This window comes from Pseudorca crassidens, chromosome 10, assembly GCF_039906515.1.
Source record: "Pseudorca crassidens isolate mPseCra1 chromosome 10, mPseCra1.hap1, whole genome shotgun sequence".
NCBI lineage: Eukaryota > Metazoa > Chordata > Mammalia > Artiodactyla > Delphinidae > Pseudorca > Pseudorca crassidens.
This window is the reverse complement of record NC_090305.1, coordinates 89,538,315-89,552,263: the sequence shown is the minus strand read 5'-3', so window position 1 is coordinate 89,552,263 and position 13,949 is coordinate 89,538,315. Positions and strand designations below refer to the sequence as shown.

The following is a 13,949-nucleotide window of genomic DNA, read 5'->3' as shown; positions in this document are numbered from 1 at the left end:
CCCTTGACTTCTTTTCAGCTAATAGTGTTCAAGCTGCTTCCGGTTTGCCTACTATCCCTTGCGGTTGGTAGTAGGAAAGGGCAGACTGAAGAAAGAAAAAAAAAGAGCTTTAGGAGTATTTTGCATTGTACAAAGTTTCTTTCCTTCATAATTCTGATCACAAGAAAGAAGACCATGTGGCATTGTAGGTGGTTTTACTAATACACCTGTTTTCTGTAGGGTTGGGCTTAGGAAACAAGCCATACAGCAGTATGTACTCATCCAGGTGAAGGTGATTACAGTAAGGTTGAATATTACTTGGGATTGGATTTGTAAATTTTCAAGTGGAAAGTCATATCTATCAAAATTGCCCTTAACAATTCTCGTTAGGGGTGAGAAGGGACCAGGAAATAAGGACAGAGCCCACAGTTGGCTTGGCCTTGGGGTGGGGGTCGACTGGATAGCCTGCATTTCTGTTCAAGGCGAGTATTTACAGGGACACGGAAGTTACCAAGGTTTGGTTTGCTGACGTGGCACCCCTGGCAGCAGCAGCTCTGTCTTGGGTCTAGAAATTCATTTCAACTTGCCTTTCCTAACTTTCAAATCTCTGGGAGTAAATGGGGGAATGAGTGCAGAATTAAATGTTCCTGTTTGCTTGCAGAGGATTACCCTGTTTTTCATGTTAAACTTTTATAGCCTTAATCTATGTTAATCAGTTTGTTTGTTTTAAGGATTAGATGACATAATTGATGTGAAAGCTTCTAACAGGGCCTGGCAGGTAGTAGGTGTCTAACAAACATTTGCTGGATTTGAATCTAAATGTCACACGTGGTATCACGGCTTACCAATCAATTAGATTCTTCCTGTGTTTGGGCATTTTGTACAAAATGAGATTTTTCATCGCTAAAATAGGAGATAGTAATTATTCTTTCTTTCCTGGGTGTTCTTAGGATGAATTGAGTGATGTTATCGATCTTAAGGATCCAGATTCCACCCCTGCAGCTGAACGAAGGCAGAAACGCCTGGCTGCTGAGCTGGCGAAGTTTGATCCTGATCATTACCTGTGAGTATTGAGGGATTTTTTTTTGTTTTGCTTTTTTTGAGAATTGAATAATTTACTTGACATTGAGTATTTAAAAATTTTTTGAGTATCTTTTTAACTGTTAGGTATGTGCTTTTTTGGACTCTAGAATTTAGTGATGGCTCACAACCTTAGTTGACATTTGAATTAGCCTACAACTGTTATACCTCTGTGATCTTTGTAAGGTACTGTTTTTCGTTACCTCATTGCAGCACCAGAGAAGTCTTTTAGTGTACTTTGAGTTTTTTCCTCGCCAAACTTAAAAATAGAACATTGCATCCATGAGAATAGTAGGTACCATTCTTTTCAGGAGACTCTTTGCTGTGATTAATGGTATATATAATTGAAAACATGTTTCAATTTCTTTTAAGAATTTGAATCTACATGTCCCACGTTTCTTGGCTGATCCAGGGTTTTCCCAACACTTTCATCCACTGGCACCTGTAATCGAGGATCTGTTTCAAATTAACAAATAACTGTTCATTGGGGTAGGGTATAAACAAAATCTACTTTTAAGTTTTGCTGTGTTTCCCACCTGCATTAATTGTGTCTTGAGCCATCGTGTGTCTCTGTCAGGCTTATATTTGTCTAAGGAACAGATGTAATTAACGGGTAGGTAAATAATCACTTGCCTCGGAAAGATTGTGATGTTTCTCATTGGCCTCGATAGCAGCACTTCTTTCAAAGAAGTGGTTGTCCCCGGGCCTCTGTGGGTACTCGGTGGCTTTCCTAGGATGTGAGTCGTGTTTTGATGTAGACCTCAATTATTATTCTTCCCAAGTTCCGGGCCCACGATTTTTAAACTGTTATATATGCAGCTGTCATCGTCATATTCCCTTATACTTGTATAGTGCTCTCAGCTTGTCAAGTGCTCTCATGTGATTATTTAATTCAGTTTTCACAACAGCTGAGGAAAGGAGGTTAAGGGACTCATCCAAGGTCACACCACTACTAAGTGGCTCGGCCAGGACTTGAAAAGAGTCTTTTCATTTGTCATTTTGTGTTTCCTTTTCATGTACACTCTCAGTTTAACTGCTGTTGCTCTTGTGATTAACATTCTATCTCCTGTGACACAGTGGGAGACTAATTGGAATGGCAGAAATATATCCTGTGATGTGCAAATGGGCTGAGTGATGTGTAGTGATGAATGGGGGAACTCTTGGACATCCTGAGGGAAGCTGAGTAAGAGCAGACTGGGTTATATTTTGGAGGACGTCTGGGAGATTCAACTCCATTTACATTGCCATTTCTAATTACCTTTATCTCTCCAATTGTGATTTTAAAGGTCCACTGAAGAATAATTTGAAGAAACGCATTTAAAATCATGCTGAATATTTAAAGCAGAAAGATTTCATTGTCACCGAATTTCCCGGGCAAGCATGAGAACAGATTGAGCCTTACAAGACAGAAATTTCGAGTGGGAGGGAGCTTAATTAGCAGAACTGCCTATCTCTTCTCTTCTAAAACTCGAAGTATAGCGATATGGCCTGAGAAAATCAAGAAACTGGAATTTATACTTAGCAGTGTGATATTAGAAGCAGCCCTTATTTTTCTCCATCTTCTGGTTCTTTATCCAGAAAACCACATTTTCTTTAATAGTATGCATGAAATGCTCTTCGCATTTCTCCAGGAAGAGGTTTTTTTACACGAGTGACTTAAGTTTAGTCACAGGCAAGTTGGAGAGTGGGTGTCAGGAGATAAAGGTTCTTTGTGACTTTTCTGGTAGGAATAAGACTTCGGCAAATTGTCATTTTTGCGTTACTCATTATTTATATTAGCTGACTGACTCACCCAAATGTATTATATTAAATGAAGTGCAAGCAAAATTCTTTTAAATTTTCAGTTAAATTTTTTTAGCTCAGTGCTTTTTTTGTTGTTCTTAATGGTTAGTACAGTGGAAGAAAAAGTTTATTGTAAATTCTTATCTACCATGCAGACAGTACATTGCATGCATTGTATTAGACATTTATATCAATATACGTAAATGGGTAATACGTAATACATATACATGCCAGTGTAATACATAATATAAAATATATTACGTTAGCATAATATATGACATTTTCAAGTTGTTTGACTTGTCCTCACAAGTCATGATGTCTCTTCATGTTGTCGGAGTTTTTAGGAGCTTAAGGAAAACTAATTTTAATTTCATCCTAAAGCGGAAAGGTAAATTGACTATATACAAAAATGTACACGTTTCAAAGGCACATATAAATGACTTCAGATTATTATTGTTTTTAAAATCCTCTCTTGTAAAGTATGGGTACCAGTGTGTGATTTTTTTTTTTTTTTTGCCCCCTATGTTTTGCAGCCCAGCAGAATGCTGGGCATATAGATGATCCATAAACAATTATTTTTTTTTTACTATCCATTTCTTGCCATTTATAATTCCTTTTGAGTAGTATTTTTACAGTAAAATATGTTGAAGGCATCTTGAAACATTCCTTCATAGTCCTTTCCCTTTTGCTTATTATAGCTAAGTTTTCATATTTCTCTTGCTGAGAGTGGTGTTTTCTTTTCCTTCCCAGGCAAAGTGTTTTTTAATTGTTGGCATATTTTTTACTTCAACCAGTTCATAAAATCTCATTTATTTCCTTCTTTGGGAGAAAGTAAAAGAATTTAGTCAACATTCAAAATATCTATGAGATAAGAAAAGGGACAAAAATGATCGTATAGCATTTGGGGTGCCTTTTTTTTGGAACAAGAGAAGGCCCTCTTTATTGTTTGTTTATTTTTTATTGAGATATATTTGATTTACAATATTATATTTGTTTCAGGTGTACAACATAGTGATTCAAAATTGTTATAGATTATACTCCATTTAAAGTTATTAAAAAATATTGGTTATATTCCCTGTGCTGTACAGTACATCTTTGTAGCCTGTTTATTTTATACATAGTAGTTTGTACCTCCTAATCCGGGGTGTTAAGTAAAATTGTAATGTACAGTGCCACACATGTGTTAAAGAAGATGACAGACTGATCAGGGTTCTGGATTTACTGAGGAAATCTCAAAATGACAAGTAGTAATTAGAAGGCTGAGAAGAGGATCATCTGCTTCCAAGGTGGCTCTTTATTCAAAACAGCAACCTTAGGAAAAAGCACTGGGATAAACATGTCACTTATTCATCCTTTCACGTACGCACTTATTTGTTCAACAAATATTTGTTTGAATGACTTCCGTGCCAGGCAGTGTTGTAGACAGCAGGGAGAGTGTGGTGAATACGAGGTAGCTGCCCTCATGCGGCTTACACTCTAGTGGGGAAGTGGATAGTATTTGGACTGTGATAAGTGCTATGAAGAAAAGCCAGGTTAAGGGTTTACAGAGCCACTGGGCATCTCACTGACTCCTTTGTTTCAACATATTCAAAATCGAACTCATCATGTTACCTGTAAAGTCTTCCTGAATTTTCTGCTTGGTGGAATGCCCTTTTTTTCATCCCAGTCACCCAGGTTAGATACCTGGGGTTCATCTTTGACTTCATTCTTATCCCACCCTTTCAATCAATCCTGAAATTGTACCGTTTATCTCCTTGCTCTGTCCTTCACTCCGTCTCTTCCTGGCCCTCGTCTGTGGTCTGTGTCTGGCTTGTTGCAGCTGTCCCCTAACACCCAGTTGGCATCTCTCATTCCAGCCTGCACTTCTGCAGATCCATCAACCATAAGACTGCCAGCAGGATGTCTTACGTACTGAGAGTGAAAATCTGCTTAAACCCTTACTGGGTTCTCCTTTGCCTACAGCATAAGCTCCTAACTCCTTAGCATGTATAGAAAGTTCTCTGTGATCTGGACGCCACCTGCCTCTGTAGCATCTCTCTTGCCACCCCCTGCCCACATTTCATACTGTGGCGGTGACGAATGTTTGCATCTCCCCGCCTGTACTACACCGCTTCTCACACACTTTTTACTCCTGGTTTCCCTTTGCTGACTATTTCCCCACCCCATCCCGCTTTCCCTGAAAAACTTTGACTTACCCTTTAAGGCTGGGCTCAGTTGTCACCCCCTGGCACCCTTCCTTCCAAGTTGGCTAGGAGCTGCTCGTGTGTTATAGCTCATCTTGTTTTTACTGCATGGTTTTGTAACATTCTGGGTTTGTGTCTGTGGTTCCCGTTAAACTGTGGTGCCCTGAAGGGCAGGGACTGAGTCTTACTGATCTTCATCTGCCCGACCCCGCATATAGAGGGCCCTCAGTGAATGCTCGTTGAATTAATGGCATTTAAAAAGTTGAAAATAATGTATTCGGGAAAGTAGAACATCAGTTGACCTCAGATCTTGGGCATCATAAAGAATAAACCATCCCAATTTAGATGAGGGACTGTATTAGTGAGATTTCACTCAAAACACTTTGAAAGTTTGTTGGGGGCAGGGCATGAAGGTGGCAGAGATACTGTGCTACAGAAGCAATTATCCCCAGTATTTTTCTCCTGGGGAGAAAACAGCGTCTTTTCAGATGGGCTCTTCTTCTACCCTTGACTTAAATGTCCTTGGTACCCCAGCTTTCGACACCCTTGCCTCTCACTGTGCCACTTCTTTCTCCCTGGGCATTCTGTCCTCTTCTCTGGCCTCAGTAACTGTCTGAACGCTCAGGACTCCTAGGTGGTCTCTCTTGAGCATCAGATTTGCATGTCTGACCGCCTGTTGGACAGGTCTTTGCTTGTATGTCCTGCAAGGACACCTCAAGCAGCCCATCCCAAAGCAGAAGCCATTCCCTCTCCAGTCGTGTCTGCTAACATCCCAAGTTAGCAAAGGGCACTGCGGTCCACCGAATTGTCAAGGCCAGTGTCCTGGGCAGCAGCCTGATCCTGACAGGAATTGATATTGAGAATTACTGTTTCAAGATAATTGCTGTTCAGTTTTGTCCAATATGTGCCTTATGTCCTCAGTCATAAAAATGGAATGTTTGTATTGGTTAATAGCTTGGGTTTCAGACTGAGACTTCAGTGGATCCAAATTGTGGCCACACTTCTTACTGGTTCTTTGACCTTAACCATGATATACAATTTTTCCAGCCCTCAGTTTCTACTCATGTAAAAGGGGAGTATTAATAGCACCCCTTGCCTGTGGGGGTGGTGTGAGGATTCAAGGAAATAATTGATGAAGAGTACTTAGTGCAGTGCTTGGCACATCCAAAGAACTCAGTGAGTTATCTGTGATCCTTTTAATTTTAAAAATATTTCAGGGACTTCCCTGGTGGCACAGTGGTTAAGAATACACCTGCCAATGCAGGGGACATGGGTTCGAGCCCTGGTCCAGGAAGATCCCACATGCTGCGGAGCAGCTAAGCTTGTGCGCCACAACTGCTGAGCCTGCACTCTAGAGCTCACGAGCCACAACTACTGAGCCCGTGTGCCACAACTAGTGAAGCCCGCGTGCCTAAAGCCTGTGCTCCACAGCAAGAGAAACCACTGCAATGAGAAGCCCACGCACTGCAACAGAGTAGCCCCTGCTCGCCACAGCTAGAGAAAGCCTGTGCGCAGCAACGAAGACCCAACGCAGCCAAAAATAAATAAATGAAAAAAATTTTTCAGTATCTCGGTTGAAAGAAAAAATATTTAAGGTCACAAAACTGTGAGCTAGGAAATCCAGTTTACCAAAACAGCCAGTGTGTTGAGGTTCTAATTACCTGAAATATAAATGAATTTTCCACCATGAGTTATATACTTTTTGTCATTCTTTTCCCAAGAATATCAGTTTCCAACTTTGAGTGCAAGACCGTATAGTTTCTGAATAAGTGACCTCCAAGAGTATATTTTGAATGTAGCAGTTATTTTCCTAGTTAAAACTGAGAAAGTAAAGTGTGGGAAAATTAATTTTCTGTTCTCTACAAAGGTTGCTTTTATCTTTTGCAATAGTTTTAAATTAAGGAACTATTAAGATTAGCATAGCTAAATAAAATAGATTGCATCATGGAAGGAAACATGAGTGCACGTGCTAAAAAAAATAAGGGGTGTGTGTGTGTGTGTGTGTGTGTGTGTGTGTGTGTGTGTGTGTGTGTGTGTGTGTGACATCTGTGGATATGTAGTATCCTAAATCTTCTCATGTGTTTATTTATTTTTTGTTGGTGGAGTTAAAAGATGCTTTCCTTTAACTATATAACCTTACAAAAATCTGTGATATTTGCAAACCTCGCACAAGCCCTAGGCTTCAGTCCATTGTGTGTTCAGATTCACTTCATCCCACATGGCTGTGGTACAGGGCATGGGACTTCAGAAGGAGACTGGTCTTCTCTGTACTTTCTGTCTAAAGAGATCACAGATGTCAAATATCCCTTTAGTCCAGTGCTTACTTTTTACTTATGACTATTAGTAACCACAACAAAAGTAATAGCAATGCTCAGTCTTTCCTTGAAATGTACTTTTAGTCTGTATTTCTGGTGCAGATGTGATGAGTTAAGGTAAAATTTTAAAAAGTGAAAACCAGCCTAACTCTGTGTAACAAGACCCTTCATATTTTTTTTTTCCCCAGAGCTGACTTTTTTGAAGATGAGGCAGTTAAACAGGTTTTGGAATATAATCCGTGGTGGATTGATCTGTATTCAAAAATGATGGCTTCTTTGGGAAAGAGTCAGGAACAAGAAGATCTTGATGCGTTAGGTAAGAAACTCAAAATTAGGTCATTTGTTCACTGCCTTTCCTAAGCACACAATTATAATTGCCTCATAGAGTGAAGATGTTATTTTGATTTGTTAATTTTGGAAATGGGTCTTCATCCCAGACTGGGAAATGCCACTCAATAATTACACTTACTTGTCTTGGAAAATTCTTTTGGAATATGTTTTACTTTTGAATCATTGGGGTCTTTTAACTTTTTAAAAATTTTTTTATATTTTTATCAAATTTAGGGACACTAACAGAATATTTGTAGCTGTTGAATAATCTGCTTGAGAGATCTGACCATTCCTCTGTGGCAAGGGCATTTGAGTATTAGAAATGGTGAGAAGAGACCCAGTTTTCAATCCCTTTGTCTGTTGAATGAATTTGTTAAGTTCTTCCTAGTTTTTTCACATGTGGTTTCATGTGGAAGCAGAACTAATTATCTTCCCTTCCGTACCTTACAGAGAGCAGGTGAGCCAGTTTTTACCAGCGAAGGCTGAGCTGGGGGGTTTTATGAGCCACAAGAGACTGCTGTGCCATATTTAATATTAAGCTAAATGTTATGCACAGAGTCATTTCTTAGATGGGCATTGTATTAACACCTTCTCTGAGTGGGAGGTTGGTGTGTTAAGTCTGTAAGTTAGAATTAAAACAGTTTCTAGTAGGTCAGTGTTTTCTGTTACACTGATTCAGTTACACTGTTACACTGATTAAAAATACTACACCTAGACTTGTGGTGTGGTTGTGGTAGTATATACAAATGCTGAATTTGTATATACAAATCAGTATCTGTATATACAAATCACTTTGTAGTATATACAAATGCTGAATTTTAATGCTGTATACTTGAAAATTATACAATAAAAAGTACATGTATTAAAATTTTAAAAGTCTATTCTATGCAGTATTTGAGAATGAACAATTTTACTACCCCCCCGCAAAATTTAGTGTTTAAATGAAAGGAATACACACACACACAAACACACACACACACACACACGCACACGCAAATACGTTAAATGGAATATAGAATTTCCCCACTCCAAATTCCTCTTCTTGAAAGTAATCACTACAAACAATTTGGGTTTTTTTTTTTTTTTTTTGTGGTACGCGGGCCTCTCACTGTTGTGGCCTCTCCCATTGCGGAGCACAGGCTCCGGACGCACAGGCTCAGCGGCCATGGCTCACGGGCCCAGCCGCTCTGCGGCATGTGGGATCCTCCCGGACCGGGTCACGAACCCGCATGCCCTGCATCGGCAGGCGGACGCTCAACCACTGCGCCACCAGGGAAGCCCAATTTGGGGTATTTTTAATGCATATCCTGACATCTAAATATTTGCTTTAAGAAATGTATACACATAGACTCATATACACTCTCTTCTCACTGCTTTCTCCAGTTCGCAGTGTATGTTGTACCTCTTTCTTCAGCACTTACAGTCCTACCTGAGGCTCTTAATGCCTGCCTAGTGTTCTGTTGTATATTTGTGTCGTGATTAGTGGCCACGTGGTCTGTTTACCACTGGTGGGCATTCGGGTTGTTTACAGGGTTCTGCAGTGGTCTTTTTTGACCACTCATTCTGAAGTAGCTGTTGCAGCACAATGTTTTGATCCTCCGCATAGCAATGCAATATCCTGCTATTTGCTCTATTTCTAGAGCCTAGAAAGAACCTGTTATGTAATAGGTACTCAGTAAATATTTGTAGAATAAATAAATATTGCAGTAAATATTTTTGTAGTTAGGTTTCATTAGAGTTTAGGTGATCTCTACCAGGTTGAAAAATTGCCACTGTAATTTTTTGGAATGGACTCTATATTGCACAACGGAAACTCTTTTATAAGTAATGACTCTTGTTAACATTGTTTTCAACAAATCCTTGGTTTTATATTTGATTTGAGTTTAAGAATCTTTCAGAGACCTCCCATATCATGTAGGCGAATTTTCAGGTACAAGATTGCTAACACAATTTAGATAGTTAACTGTATATGCCATGTGGATCTGCTCAGAAAGTTTGCTCAAACTTAAATCATCAGTGCTCTCTAGTGAATCATTTTCCCCAGTTTGGGTTCAGTATTTTACTGAAGTGGTCTGGGGAGGAATTGGTGGTTGTGTAGATAAGTTTTCTGTCCACAAGGGTGCGCTAGTTGCCCTAAAAATCGAGAGACGGCATTACCTTTGATTTGAATTTTAACTTGCTCTGCTTTGATCCGTTGCAGCTTGTTCTAGGTCCTGTTTTCTGTGTCAGCCGTGCTTTGAGTTAGTTCTCTATGTGTAATTTTAACAGAAGGTTAAGCCAGTCGGTGCCTTTAACCATTGGCCTTCCTGACCCTTTATCTTTATCTGACCTGTGGCATATATCCATACTGGTGCTTCAGGCACACTCATATTCTGCTAGCTGTTACGGTGGTTCATTCTAAGAATCACCTTTAAAAACAGCAAGGGCATGTGATAAAGGTAGAACAACTTGAATTCAGTGTTGTACAGAAAGTACCTCTTGTAAATGTGCCAAGTATCAGGTTATGCATAGAAGGTAAATGCGGGTTTCTGGGTTTAATGCCTTGCTCCTCCACAGGCTGGCTGTGTGACTTTGCAACTTCTCTGGGTTGCTGTGGAAATCCTGTACCTACCTCATAGACTTGTCATGAGGATTGAACTAGACAATGTACTTAAAATCCTTAGCATACTGTAAGTGTTGGAAATTGTCATCATAGAGTAAATCAGTGGCAGGAGAGCCAGGAATTACCTGGCTTCCTTTTGAAATCATAATTTTTATACATTTACACAGCTTTAAGGGGAACTTCTTTAACATGATTCCTCTTTCAGTTTCTTTTTCTTGTTCAAATATTTGAGACACCCAGAATTGGAGGCGTGAATTGAAGTGTGTCGAGCCAGGCTCAAACAGGAGAAAAAAGAAATAAACCAAAAAATAAACCTTAAAGTTCTCAGCTCACTCAAGCAGCGTGATGCTGCTGTAGTTTTCCCCTGCCTCCTCCTCCTCTTTTTTCTTCTTTGCCTCCCAGGCCTTCCTCTCTGTCCCTGCAGTGGCACGTTGCCAGGCATATATAATGGTGCAGGTGAGGGGTGCACCTTTGATTCCTCCTCATAAACTATTAAGCTGGTTTGTCTCGATTTGCAGATAAGCCTTAGGTGGTGAACTTTGCCCCCCGCCTTTGCCTTGCCAAAGACGAGGTTATGGCTCTTGTCATTTTCATCGTCGCCCTGAGTTACAACACGGAGACTTTCATTGCCATCTTCAGTTTTGTAATGATCCGGATCTTCCTCCCCAAAGGCTTGTAAATGGAAGTGTTAAATGCTGTACTCGCACTGAGCTCTGGTTTCACGAGGATGGACTTCCCGCATTTCCCATGTTGTCTCTCAGTGGTTAATCTCAGCCCAGGAATCTTGGCACACGATTGCTTGTTATGACACCACATAACATTTATAGTCAATGAACTTCCTACCAGGGACATCCTGTTTGGCACCAGTGTTTGCAGAGCTGTCAGCATCAGCCCTGAAAGCTGCAGCACTGTGGAGCTGCCCATGTGGGCCAAGGGTTTGAATGAGCACATTTTCTTCTGATTCCCTTGATCTGTTTCCAGAAAGTGGACAATGTGATGCATTTGCATTCCTCTGAGAGGAGCCAGATCATGGTTGATTTAATTGTTGACCCGTGGAAGACAGGGATGTTTGGGAGGGGAATTAGGCAGAAGAGAAGATTTAAAAGTAACAAACGAGGTGATGTTCGAAGTGAAGTGACAAGGTCACTTTCCACTTTGATGGGAGCCCCCGGGTAGTCCTCAAATGTTTTGATGGGGTATTTCATGTTGGGAGTTGGTCCTGGGCCCTTTGCTTCAGTGTTAGGGCGCCAGTTTCTTCCCCAAATGAACTGAGCTTTAAGCTGGCTTTTGTTTGACTGTAGATTATGTGTAGAAGTATAATTGACCGAAATGTTGTGAACTGTCAATATATAGCAAAGTTGCTCTGTCGTGTAGCTAAGTCATACGAATGCTTGACAAATGTTACTTGTGGTGGCAAATCATCCAGGTATTGCTGGCACCGTGTCTGTACTTATTTCTAGTGTTGCTGCTTGGTTAGACCTGATTGTGTGCAAACCTCCCCAAGATCCCCTTTGGGTGATATTATTTACAGCTCTAAAAAAAAGGCCTGGGGGAGCTCAGACTTTTGGTTTCTCTAGTGATTTCCCAGGCTGTTGTTATTGTTATTTATGATCTCTGGTTTCTTTGAATTTCAGAATTTAAATACTTCTGTGTATTATTAATGAAGTACTTAGGCCAAAATGGAACTCAAAACCACTCAGAAAAAGGTGGTGGTGTTTCATTTTTAAAAATTTAAAAATTTAGTTTTATTTATATATATTTTTTTAAATTTTATTTATTTTTTTTGGCTGCGTTGAATCTTCGTTGCTGCACGCGGGCTTTCTCTAGTTGCGGCGAGTGGGGGCTACTCTTCGTTGTGGTGCACGGGCTTCTTATTGCGGTGGTTTCTCTTGTTGTGGAGCCCAGGCTCTAGGCGTGTGGACTTAGTTGCTCCGTGGCATGTGGGACCTTCCCAGACCAGGGATCGAACCCACGTCCCCTACGTTGGCAGGCGGATTCTTAACCACTGAATCACCAGGGAAGTCCCAGTGGTGGTGTTTTAAAGGAAAGTTAGGGGCACCCAGCATTCAGGAATTCAGAAGAGTACATTCAAGTCGGCCTTCCTTGTGTGTACGGTTGTGGGAAGTGACCCGTGATATGTGGAAGCACTTAACTTGTGGGTCATGTAACATCAGAACACGCAGTTCCCAGGTCATCCTTTACAGATCACTGAGCACATACAGGTGTGATGACCAAAGAGTAAGGAGTAAACATGTGGATGAGTTGATGTGTCGTTCAGCGGTTCTGGGCACGCTTACCTTGTGATTCAGACTTCCATGGAAGCAGAAGTCTTAATTAACCAACTAGGATCTAAAGGCTTTCCCTCTAGTGAGATACTGTGGTCACGGACACCTGGCACTTTGCTATTAGCTAAACTAATGAACGTCTCCAAAACTGTACCTAAGGAAAGGAATACTGTCTCAGCCCTTCTAGGGGTCTTCAAATACTTTGTGAGATAATACGTTCTTCATGTAGTGAAGAAATGTTCCTCCTTACAGGTTCCTTACATCAGACCACTTTAAGTGAACCGAGAGATTCTCTTTAAATTGAGAAATCTTCGTACGAGCCCCGTAATGGAACACTAAACACCCAGTTGATCTGTCACATGAATTTCTTTTTTGAATGTCAGTCGTTAAAGAATGCTTCATTTGACACTCGCCTGCATTAAGTTTAAAAATATACACATTTCTTTATATTGCTGGCCAGCAAATTAAATAAATACATTCGCATAGTTATTTGTTGTTTATGTAAGCAATGCTTGTATAAATACATTTAAAACTTTTTTTTAATCATAAGGTTTTTAACATGCTTGGAAAAAATACATATTTTATGTCAAAACCTTGTTGTTGTTTTTTTGGCACTAAATATATTTTAGTGAGTAAAGGAATATTGCTTCTCGTAATATCAAGTAAGTGTATTTAAGATTTTTTTCCCCCAGAGGACAGGCTGCTAAAAAGTGCTGGAAGGAAGCCTTACAGCAAAAAGAAACCATGTTAAACTTAAGGCTCCTAAGAGAGTACAGAAGTGAGTTTGGAAAACGATAGGTGAAAAGGGACCATTATGTGGGAGTAATCAGTCATATTCTTTTCCTTCTGGCTTTTGCCCAGTTGTGATGAACAGAAGGGCAGTCTTTTGTTGAGCAGAGACAGAAAGGGACTGGGACTTGACTAGGTATCAAGAGAGTGCTCTGGGAATATTAAAAAAGGCAGTTTAATAATTTTTGGTCTCTGAGAAGGTGTCAGAGACACGTGTCTTTTATTAACCCTTCTAAAAAGAGGCTTCTTGAGTTAGAGCTGGGCTCACGCCCACTTGGCTAGCGACCGAGTTTCTTTCCTTCCTTGCCCCTGGGTGTGGTCATGAGACTAAGTCTTCGATGATGGGAAGTGAGTGGCAGTGCTGTGTGTACTTTCTGGATCAAGTCTTTAGAAAGGAGGTGTTTGTCCTCCTCTTCTGCCTTCCCATTGGTTGGAAAATTTTGGCACCTGGAACAGCATCTTGGACCATAAATGGAAGTCATATGGTGGAGGCTCTGATGCCCACCCATCCTGGATCGTTCACTCCGATTAGCAGCATGAGAGAAGAACTTCTGTCTTACTGAAACCACCGTATTTTGGGTCTGTCTGATACAACAGTTTAGCC

The 13,949-nt window shown here is 40.4% G+C and overlaps 1 protein-coding gene across 1 annotated transcript in view; it reads left to right on the top strand.

The window, feature by feature from the left end:
- Positions 1–13,949, top strand: part of SHQ1 (SHQ1, H/ACA ribonucleoprotein assembly factor) — an 88,567-nt gene that overhangs the window by 13,162 nt on the left and 61,456 nt on the right. Inside the window, 2 exon segments of the mRNA XM_067755214.1 lie at positions 930–1,042; positions 7,528–7,655. Coding sequence (XP_067611315.1) covers positions 930–1,042; positions 7,528–7,655 — 241 coding nt within the window.